This window comes from Charadrius vociferus, unplaced genomic scaffold, assembly GCF_000708025.1.
Source record: "Charadrius vociferus isolate BGI_N301 unplaced genomic scaffold, ASM70802v2 scaffold108, whole genome shotgun sequence".
Lineage (NCBI taxonomy): Eukaryota > Metazoa > Chordata > Aves > Charadriiformes > Charadriidae > Charadrius > Charadrius vociferus.
The window spans coordinates 615,125-625,833 of record NW_009649770.1 but is presented as its reverse complement, the minus strand read 5'-3'; the positions used below and the strand labels follow the sequence as shown (position 1 = coordinate 625,833).

At 42.2% G+C, this 10,709-nt stretch overlaps 1 protein-coding gene across 1 annotated transcript in view; it reads left to right on the top strand.

The window, feature by feature from the left end:
• Window positions 1–9,829, top strand: part of WWC1 (WW and C2 domain containing 1) — a 39,324-nt gene extending 29,495 nt beyond the window's left edge. Inside the window, exons 14-22 of the mRNA XM_009890876.1 lie at window positions 397–589; window positions 2,007–2,159; window positions 2,749–2,849; window positions 3,643–3,790; window positions 4,488–4,652; window positions 6,100–6,192; window positions 7,060–7,290; window positions 8,500–8,621; window positions 9,151–9,829. Coding sequence (XP_009889178.1) covers window positions 397–589; window positions 2,007–2,159; window positions 2,749–2,849; window positions 3,643–3,790; window positions 4,488–4,652; window positions 6,100–6,192; window positions 7,060–7,290; window positions 8,500–8,621; window positions 9,151–9,217 — 1,273 coding nt within the window. The 3' untranslated portion in view covers window positions 9,218–9,829. The remainder of the gene's footprint in view (window positions 1–396; window positions 590–2,006; window positions 2,160–2,748; window positions 2,850–3,642; window positions 3,791–4,487; window positions 4,653–6,099; window positions 6,193–7,059; window positions 7,291–8,499; window positions 8,622–9,150) is intronic.
• The last annotated feature ends 880 nt before the right edge of the window (window positions 9,830–10,709 follow it).

The window sequence follows — 10,709 nt, the reverse complement described above, 5'->3', positions numbered from 1 at the left end:
CTAATTCTAGGCGCAAGTTCTTTAAATTCAGCTGTGTGCTGAATAAGCTGATAAAAATTTGATTCATTTTTGCGTAGCTATTTCTACCTACAAAAGAGTCTGTTAGCAGTGTGACAGGTTGCACAGACGTAAACAGCCATGTAAAACATAATCCCATGATGTTCAATTACAAGATTCAGAAGGATGAAGTCTACGGCAGCTCATGCCACTTCCTGTCTCTGATGTTGTGATGAGATGTTCCTTTTTTCTCAGTTGACTGATATTCCAAAGAATAGGATAGGACAGTAATGTCCATGGCGCTTAGGATGAATTGCACTTACAGATTTATGGAGCTGTTGCGATGGAGGGAACTGCAAACCTGTATGGTAGTACTGATTGCAATGCTTTTTTCAATAGGAACATTCGCGTGGCTGTCCTGCCCTGTTCAGAAAGCACAAGCTGCTTGTTTCGCACAAGACCAGTGGAAGCTTCAGACAATCTTGTGTACAATGAAGTATTTTGCGTTTCTATCTCTTACCCGGCTTTACGCCAGAAGACTTTAAGAGTTGATGTTTGCACTGTAGATAAGTCTCACCTTGAAGAATGTTTGGTTAGTATTAATGTCTATTTTAATATCTTTGTGTTTGTTTCCTCTTTTGAATTAGACAACATTTTAAACTTTGAAGTATGGCAATTTCTGTGAAAGTTTTCTTGGTAATCATTAGCTATATGATCTCTCCCAGATAGTGTTCTTTTCAGTAACGGTTTTGATCAGGAAAAAGAATAACCTATCACAAAAATAGAACCAGAACTACTGGTAACTTTCAGACTACTAGATGTCCCTCGTCTCGCAATGGAATGTGAAACTCTACCTATTTTTCTTCCTTTTGGAAACATTTGTTGTAATGTAATTGAGAATGGACTTCTTACAGGAATTTGGAAGCCACTGTAGAATATTAAGGATCTCTAAAGGATTTTTTTAAAAACTGATATTAATCTGCAATATTAAAATCCATATGAGTATAGTTTTTGAGTGCTAGTATTGCCACAGCCAGCCACTCCCTATTGTTAGAAGAGCTTTTTTTGTTGTTCAGTATTACCCGAGCAAGTTGATAGTAATAGAACTATTTCTGGAGTATCGTTCTTCAGAACACCAGTACGGTGTGTTAAGCTGGGACGTAAGCAACCATTAAGTTACAGAAAAATTGATGTTTTGTCTTGCATGTGTTCCATAGCATTTTTCTTGGCTGGAGGGGTACATATTTTATGGTGCTTCTGCATTTCTTCCTTCACTTGCTTTGCAAAGCACGCTTTGATGGTGCTTCTGCATTTCTTCCTTCACTTTGCAAAGCACGCCTTGGTTCAGGAAAGTATCTGTTTTCCAAGTGGGGTTTTTCTCTTTTGACAGCATGCACAGTTGTGTAGTACCTGAGCTCCAGGTGGGAACACGCTAACTTGCAGAAGGTGTGCTCAGCACGCAGTCTGCTGGACTGGGCTGGTGCAACAGAGTCCACTCAGACATGGATTAAATAAATTGCAAATCAGTTTTACTTTGGTTTTGAATATGTCAGGTTGTGTACTAATGTAAGGCAGTAAAAAATAACAAGGCAGATGAAGAGGAATGGAATATACAAAACTAAAGCATCATAGTCTGAGGCAGTGATTTTTGTCAGCCTTGCGGGTTTTTTGAAAGGGAGTCTTCATCTCATGTTCCTTTCTCTTTTTCTTTGAAGCTCTGGCTGTAATTTATCCTGCCTGCGGTAGCACTGTTCATATTTCTGGATTCTTGTACACAGGAGCTGCAGTGAAGCATTTGCTACTTGAATTGGAACTCCTTGCCAATGTTAAAAATAATTAAACATAAAGCATTACTAGTGCTGTTGAAATGGGGATGAACGGGGCAATTCTTCTTTTTGTCGAACTCGCTTAAGTCAAGTAGTCCTGGATTTTTGCTCTCATTGCTTCTTACTGATGTGGTAGTGGTTCATTCTAGTATTGCACTAAAACTGTATTTTTGCTCTCAATAGGGTGGAGCACAAATTAGCCTTGCTGAAATATGTAAATCTGGAGAGAAATCAACCCGTTGGTATAACCTCCTTAGTTATAAGTATCTGCAGAAGCAAAACAGGAAAAGCAAACAAGGAAACATTCCCTCTGAAGTACCCTGCACTGAAAAAACAGTAAGAACAACTGCTGAAATCAAACAGTACTAATGAGAGGGTTTATGTGGCTGAAGGACTGTTACAATAGAGAAGTGAAGGCTGGTGTGTTTATATTTAGAAGCTGAAAATGTCATTAAGTGCAGCAAAATAATTAACATGTTGATTACAGATATGCCCTTGTCCTGGGCTAAAAACTTACTGAAATCTGGTCCTCACGAAGCTGAGGGATGTGGTATGTGGTCTGGTGTAAGTGATGTGTGAGCTCTTGCCTTTGTTCCCACTAGACGGTTCACCTTGCTGCAGTGAACTTGCTGAACACGTCAAGATACAGACTTACCTTTGCACGTGCATGGCATGCAATATGCTCAGCCTATATCTGCACACGTGCATATGCTAACGTAACTGGGGGAGGTGGGCCAGGTATGCTCACACAGGCTTGACTGAGCACTGTATGTGCAGTGGGCTGCTTGAACAACGCAGGTGTAGAGACTACAACTCTCTCCTGCCACCAGGAGAAAGGTGGTTGGAGCTCTTGTGACCAGAAATGCTGGGCGCTTTGCAGTTTGTGAGAGTCTTATCTTCACAAGAAGCTTCTTGATCTCCTCAGGACTCTGTCTCAGCACTCTTAGAGCAGACAGCTGTTGAACTGGAAGCTGTGGAGAAGAAACTGGAGGAAAGCAGAAGCACTTTAACTAGTGGAGAGAGCTGGTACGTAGAATCCTGCCATCTTAAAACTGTAGGATGATCAGAGCATTTTGGGATTCATGTGCAGAGAAAAAAGCAGATGATGCAGAGCTGTGGGAGGCTGCTTCTGTCTCCTTCTGTTTTGTTGAAAAATCTTGTTTCTTCTGTTCTAGCAGTTGTGCTTGAGAAGTGAGAACAAAGATGATAAACGTTAAAAATAGTCAATAGCGCTATGCTAATTTTGTTATTTGTACAATGTTCTATGGATGACCATGAAAGCTCCACTGTATGGTGCAAGGCTTTTGCTTGAATATTAATTTTGCCTGTTGTTTACATGGTTCCAGTTCAGATTTTATTAATGAAGCCCAACGTTTGAAATAAAAAGCAAGCTGACCAATGGGTTTAATGAAGAAGCTAGTTGTGAGTTCAAAGGAGCTGAAAAGGATGTCAAAAGCTTCAATTTTGTCCAGCATCACTTTTTAAACTAAGATTAATGGCGTCCTTAGAACTCCCCTTAAGATGTATTCAACTTAAGCTAAGACCACATGGCTGAACCGTTAGCTTGCTGCTTTTGAAGCAAGATCAGTATGAAATTTTTGGCTGTAACAGTTGCCTTCTAGTGCAGCTTCACTCCAGTTTCAATTATTCCTTTATAAGCCTGTGTTTGTGTAATCTCAGTGGCTACAGGACCTGTCAGGTATAACTGAATGCCTTGGGAATACGTTTCTGTCCAGCAGCTTACAGGAGGTAACTCCGGCTGCAACATCAGAGTATCGGGCACAATAGGCCAGTTCAATAACAAAGCTGTTCTTAACAGGCAAGACGAAGAGGTTCCTGATCAGGAAGAACAGGACGAGATCAGTGAAAATGAAGCAGAGGAGGAGGAAGAATTCTGTGTTGGAAAGTCGCTATGGGAAACAGAAGAAAGTCTGAATTCCCAGCTGCACATGGAAATAGCAGTGAAGGTAAAATCAAGGGCCTTTTGAACAGAAAGATGAGTTAAGCTTCCCATTGCTCAGCTGACCAGGCTGCTGTTGAGCTGAGCAAAGCTAAAGCAGATACTTAAAAATTCATCATTGATGTAGAAATGTTTATCTACCTGAAATCTTTTTAATAACTCTACGTGACCGCTTTGTCCCACAGTTAATATAGCATCGTTTCATGCCTCCGTTTTGCTGCTCATGAAAACTGTTTTATTAATGTGACAGTGGCTTGTTTAATTCTGAATGTTGCTGTAGTCTAACAAACCTGTGCTGTACATGTGCTCTCTGTGCATGTACATACAGTGATTTGAATCTTTGCTGCAGATGCACAAGTAAAGGAGTGGTCTTAAAAATCATACCTGTGTTCTGTGTGAGATTGCCAGGTCACATTGATGTCCTGGATCAACAGGCAAAGCTTGTTGGAATCAATTGTGTTGTACAGCGATCAATAGATGCGGAGCCCTTAGGGAGTGATACAGTTAATGTAGCAGCTACTGAGTTCAAAGAGTGAAGCGTCAGGACACCCTGCATGAAAAGGGCTAAAGAGTATCTGTTTTTGAATGTGGTGCCTCTGGGACTGAAAGCGGAGATGTATCACAGGTGGCTGTCAGACAGCCCTGGGTGTGTGTCATCGGTAAGATGGCAAGCTGGCATTTACACTGCGGTATCTGTCTTTCAGGTGGATAAAGAGACAAACACAGAGAGCCTTGCACAGTCTTCTACTGTAGTTCGTCCAAAAGACAAAAGAGCAGCAAATCCACCCCAAAGTCAGTTTGTCAGAGGTAGCACTATCATCCGCTCAAAAACATTTTCACCAGGACCACAAAGTCAGTATGTGTGTCGGGTAAGGAAAATGCAATCCTGAGGTGATAAACGCTGTTTTTCATTAATGAATGCATGATATCAATGTTCCCTTAGTCTGAGTTTTTCACAGAGACCTGATACTGCTTTCTTCTCTCCCCCTTTGACTTCAGAAGTTCCTCCCTCCTAGACAGTATCTTTCCTTGAAACTAATATTATTAAGTACAAGTTTGTGAAATGTATGTGTGCACGTTTGTTTGTGGTATATGCAGCATGTTGAGATGCCCAAACTAAACTGGAAGGGCTGCTGTAAGAGTGATGACTAAGCTGCATATCAAACCCTTTCCTGCTGCTTTAAGACTGTTCTGTGCTAACTTGAACTGAGTTAGCTGTGTCCACCTGACTTTAGATGAGGTGAACATGAAAGCTTGATAGAAATGGAAAGGTAAGTATCTGATGATGTCACCAAAAATCGTGGAAGCTCTCAATTCTCCAGTGGGCTTTGTCTGAAGGTAGGTAATTGAACAGGCCATGTGCTGGGTCAGGATGTCACTTCCATGGCTTTGAAATGTTTGTTTGCAATTACTTCCTGGATTGAGGGTCAGCCTTAACTATAAACAACTCATCTTTTAAATTGAATTGGTAAACAAGCAAGCACTGCCTCTTGTCACGCATGGCCTGTCCTAAGTGGGCATGCTTTTGATACAGCTGAACCAAATTTGATGTGCAAGTTTTCTCTGACTCGGAAGCAGGTGCTTCCATAGAAACAAACCTTATTTAATTTGCAGCAGTGGCCTGTGCTTGGGTGATAGAGGCACTGTGTCATAGAGGACCTGCACATGCAGGTCCCACACACCCAACTTTGAGAAAGAACATAAGAAGGGACTTAAACCCTGTGTGAGTTCTTTTTAAGGGTCTACTACAGCCTACATTCTGTTGTGATTGTCTTGTGTGTAACATGACAACTCGTAAGTTGAAAAACCCAGGGGTAAGCTTACAGGTAAACCTACCTCTTGCACCACTAGCTTAAAATACAGGTGACTGGAGAAAAGAGAAATCTCTAATAAAGTAGTCCCATGATTCACAGATGCTAGAAAAGAGTGATTTTTTTGTTTTGTTTTTTTTTTATTACTTAGAACTTATTTTTCTAGGCTGTTTTGCCCAGCCTAGTCGCTTGCACAGGACAAGGGCAGGAGGATAGAGTCCCATATTATACCCTAACTTACTTTCTCTCTTGCCATGCAGACTATTCCCAAAAAGGGACAGAATTCAAGGGTTGTGGCAGGCTCTGCCCATGCCAAATGAATTGCTTGTTGTGCACTTAAATTGGGGTGGCAGCTGTCTGCTGTAGCTTTTCATGAAACGTTATAGTTCTGCTTACATCACTGCTTATAATCACTTACAGAACCCTCTGATCTTGCTAATAATGCGCGTACGCACTGCTTGTATCTGTTTAATAAAAAATACGTGGTTTTCATTTTAATTTTCAGCTGAATCGCAGTGATAGTGACAGTTCAACGCTATCCAAAAAGCCCCCCTTTGTTCGAAATGCAATGGAGAGACGAAGTGTCAGAGTGAAACGGGTAAAAACATCACCATTTCTTTTTTTCTCTAGCATAGATGCTTGCAAAAACCAGAAAACTGTTTTAAAGGAAGAATTTGCAAACATAAATCAGTTGCCACATGCTTTCATTCACAAGCTTTTCTTTGTGTGTGAGAAGTGTCTCAAGGCTAATTTTCTTTGATATATCAGAATGACAGGAATGTTTAAATTGGAACTCATTTAGAACAATCAATTTAGGAAGATGGTTCCTGGTATTTTCCATCTTGTCAGAGCCAAAGTAGCACAAATAGTTTTGCTGTGTTTATTGTTACAAGATTCTTAAGTACTTACAATAAATGTGTGAAGAGCTGGGGAAATGGATGAGGAGAATGAAGTCTCTGATGCACAGGTGACCCTGTTGTAGTGACTCTGTGACACACAACTGAACCCCTGTTCCTGTTGTGATGGCAGTCACTAAAATTCCCCCAGGATACCTATGTTGAACTCCTAAGCTGCCTGAAAAGAAAACCATCTCCTTGTGTTTGACACTGGAAGGTGGCAACATAATATGTTACTGGACTAAAACACAGGTTTTTCTGCTGTGTTGTGAATGCATCTGAAGATGAGACATTAAACTTAGGAGCAAGGTGTGCAAGCAAGACTTGATTTGGAGAAACTGCCAGGGAAGAAGTTTAGTGGAAACGCAAAAATCAAAAGGCTTATCTATAAGACTTGCTTGAGTTTGTGATTTTTGTCTTGAGATGGATTGGAAAGCAGGATCGATAGAGATGCTTTGTGCTATGAGAAATTCTGGAAAAAAATGGGTCTCGTGATGTATTTAGCCCTTCATGGGGGAGTGGTTTAGGACAGTTCTCATCACTGTCTTCATACACTCCTTCCTTTCCAGCCTTCAGTCAAGTCCTTTGGTACAGAGCGCCTAATCCGTACTTCACTAGACCTGGAGCTGGACCTGCAAGCTTCAAAAACCTGGCATGATCGGCTGGTTCAGGAGATTTCGGTGCTGAGAGAACTGAAGGAACAGTTGGAACAAGCTCAAAGTCAGGGTGAAAAAGAGTTGCCGCAGTGGGTGAAGGATGATGAGAGATTCCGACTGCTGCTGAGGCTAGTGGAAAAACGAGTGAGTAGTAGCTGCCTTTGGATTTTATTTAAGATGTTTGAGAAACGTGACTTGAGAAACAGGGTACTTTGCACAGTCAGGAAATGAAGCCCTAGCGCTACAGTCACTCATGTCTTCCACTTACGGCTCCATCAAGCAAGCGATTGGTAATGGAAGTTGCAGTCCTTGAGTGTCTGGCTATTCTCAGGTGCAGTATTTACAAGCTGCAGAGTCTGTGCCTGCCTTCCCACAGATACAAGGGTTAGGAAGACAGCAGTTATGTCTCTTGCTTCTTCTAAGAGAAATAGTGGCTGCATAAAACTTGTGCATGGATGACACTTAGCTTTAGAATAGGATCCTTGTGTATATGAAATGATAAATAAGTCACATGATAGCAGACTTTCTGGCTTTAAGAGCTTAATAGTATCTTTCTGCTTTTGAAGGGTGGAATGCAGGGCAGGGATGGAAGGGAGACAGGACTAATTACCAAGAATATCAACAAACATCAAGCATTAATTCATAAACATTGTTCATTAAACAATTTTGTTTACTTTTATGAAAGTTGTCTTTCAACTTGGAAAGCATTATCACTTTTGCTGGAGTTTGACCCCTTTTTAACTTACTGTAGTGCCAAACCCATGCATTCACCAGCACAGAGGTTTCCTGCCTCAGCGCAGGTGCAAACAGGAGAAGTCACCAATGCCATCTGTGTTGTGATGTGCAGCCTCCCAGTCCATAGTAGGTGTGGTGTGTCCTGGTTAGCACTTGCCTTCCTCTGTCTACATCATAGTCCCCTTGTGTACAGGGCTCCTTCTCGACTTGTGTGATTTATTGGGGTGCCTCTGCTGACACCAGGCAGAAACAAAGTTGTTAGGGCACCAGGTGTAGGAGTCAGTTGGTACAAGTGGTTTTTGGGGCACAGCTGGAACATGCGTTGTCATGTTCTTGCGTGAGCTGATCTTTAAAAATATATAATGGAGATACAAAGAAGGTGCAGATAGCACCTGTGATTCTTACCAAAGAGCTGGAAGAAAACCTTACAAAAAGCTCTCTCCATTACAATGTTTAGCTGACAAGTCTTCATTGTAGCTTCTGTGGCTTATGATTCCAGAGTCAACAGTTTCCAAGCCCTTCAGCAGTATTTCAGCTGCAGGTCTGTGTTTAGAGATTAGTTGGGATAAAATGATTTCTCTTGGAAACACAAAGGTCTCTTGTCCATTATTTGTTTAGGTGGAGAAAACAGAACACAAGTGTGAGCTCAAGGCCGATAAAATGATGAGAGCTGCTGCCAAGGACGTCCACAGGCTGCGAGGGCAGAGTCGGAAGGAGCCTCTGGAAGTGCAGTCATTCAGGTAAGTACACGTCACTGGTAAAAGGGAGGAAAAATTGACTGCTACCATGATTTTCCTATAGGTGACTAAGATGATGATGAGGAAAGCTTATCTTTGTAGAAGTAGTTAAGTGTTCTGCTTAAACAAAATTTTCTCTAGTTTTATATCAAAGTGTAAGGTCTGAGAGTCGGGGAAACTAGCTGCAGCACTGCATGTGACTTCAAAGGAACCAGCAGTACTCCAAATTGTTCCCCACCTGGCAACAAATTCACAAATCCTTTGTTTAATACAAAATCAGCCCTTTGTTTCCTTAAGCAACATACCTAGAAAGCAAAAAAAGAGCCTTTCTGAAATGGCTTTTTGATAATGTCAGTGTTGTGAGTTTAACTGTAAGGATGCCTCATGTGTGATATGTAAATAAGAGGTGTAGGTTGTGGGAGGATGTGCTGCTGCTCTTTGTGGTGACAGCTGGTGGGATAAATTTTAATGTGGATGATGGACATTTCTGGCAAGGCTTCTGTTGCATTAACAACTGATCATCTTTTTTTAGAGAGAAAATGGCGTTTTTCACACGGCCAAGGATCAACATTCCAACGCTCTCTGCAGATGATGTGTGATCACCATAAAGTATTTGCTTTCCAGACAATTCTACAAATGCAGTTTTGGTTTTGAAGTTATTTATGTGGTATTATGAAGGTACCAAGGCATTTGTATATTAGGGCTTTTGTCAGTATGTGGATGTTTTGAAGATTTTTAGGTTAAAGTTGTATCATCACAGAAACCAGCATTAAAGTGACAAGATTGTATAGTTTGTATATTTAGGAATGTATTTTTGGGAAATAGAATTTTAAATAAGAACAAAAGCAGCGTAAGGTGCTGTTATTCTTAAATAATGCTGTTTAGACTTTTTGTACAGCTCTACCTTTTAGAGGTTTTACTGCAATAAAATAAATTTGAAGGAACCTCACCCCTACCTTCTATGATGTTCTGCATAGGACTCTCCTCCGAGTGATGTATTTTGTACCCTGTGGAGAATGCAGGGAGCCAGTTTTGACTCCCAAGTGCTGTGAACGAATTCTTTGTGAGCTGTGAAGCATTTGTGTTTCCTGCCAGGTCATAAAAGTGGGTGTGAAGTTCAGGATACTTGCACTTTTAACATTTGTACTGCAGCTCATGTCTGAAATGGGTCTGTTAAGGTAACTTGGGGAGCCCATTGAAACCACTGCTGTGGGAGGAGGGCTGCAGGTTTTCAGTCCATTTTAGGTTTTTCCAATAAAGTGACCTTTCTGGACAAACCTGCTGTCTTGCTTTTTTGTCTTATGTGAATCTTCTTATCAACTGCCACTTAAATTGTTTGGTTGTTTTTTTCCTGTCACTAGCTGCAAGCATGTAGCTTTTAATGTGTCTTGCTCTGTAAATCCTTCACACCCAGGCATTTTTGTGGGGCAGCTGGTGGATATACTCTGGAGTAACTTGAGTTGCTTCTCTGATTTTCCCTTTTGTTCTAAAACCAGCTTTTACTAAAGGTGCTAGAGATGTAACTCACCTGCTCCCTGGTTAGTTACAGAAGAACATTATTTTACATGTAGTTAGGCTAAGCGCAGCCCTGGCATCTCCTTGCTGTGCCGGTGGCTCTGAACATTCCCCACCGCCATGCCCTGTAGGCTTGCGATGGCTGTGTCCCTCAGCTGACAGATGGTTGCTTTTCCTGCCTGCCTTTCCCAGGAGCTCACTGCGCCCTGCTAGCGGTGGTGGTTACTTCGCTCTGGGCCTCTTCACTCGCAGGAGGCAGGGGCAGCCCTCGAGGAGACACCTTGCAAGTCAGACACCCATTTTGTACACACCCCCTGCTGCAGCATGGCAGTTTCTCATGTATGTTTCACCGGCCGCTCACACACGGAACTGGGGCTTCGCCAAGGCTGGGGGGAGCCTCTCCCTTCCGAAAAACTGTAACGAAGTGCAAAACTGCTGCTTAGATGTTACAGCCCACCCCCGCGGAGCCCGGGCGCAGTGACACGCCGCCTAACGAAGAACGGTTTGCAGTCACGCAGGGCGCTGCTGGGGCCTTCCACGCCGCCGGGGGGCGCTGTGGCCGCGCCCCAGCCTTCA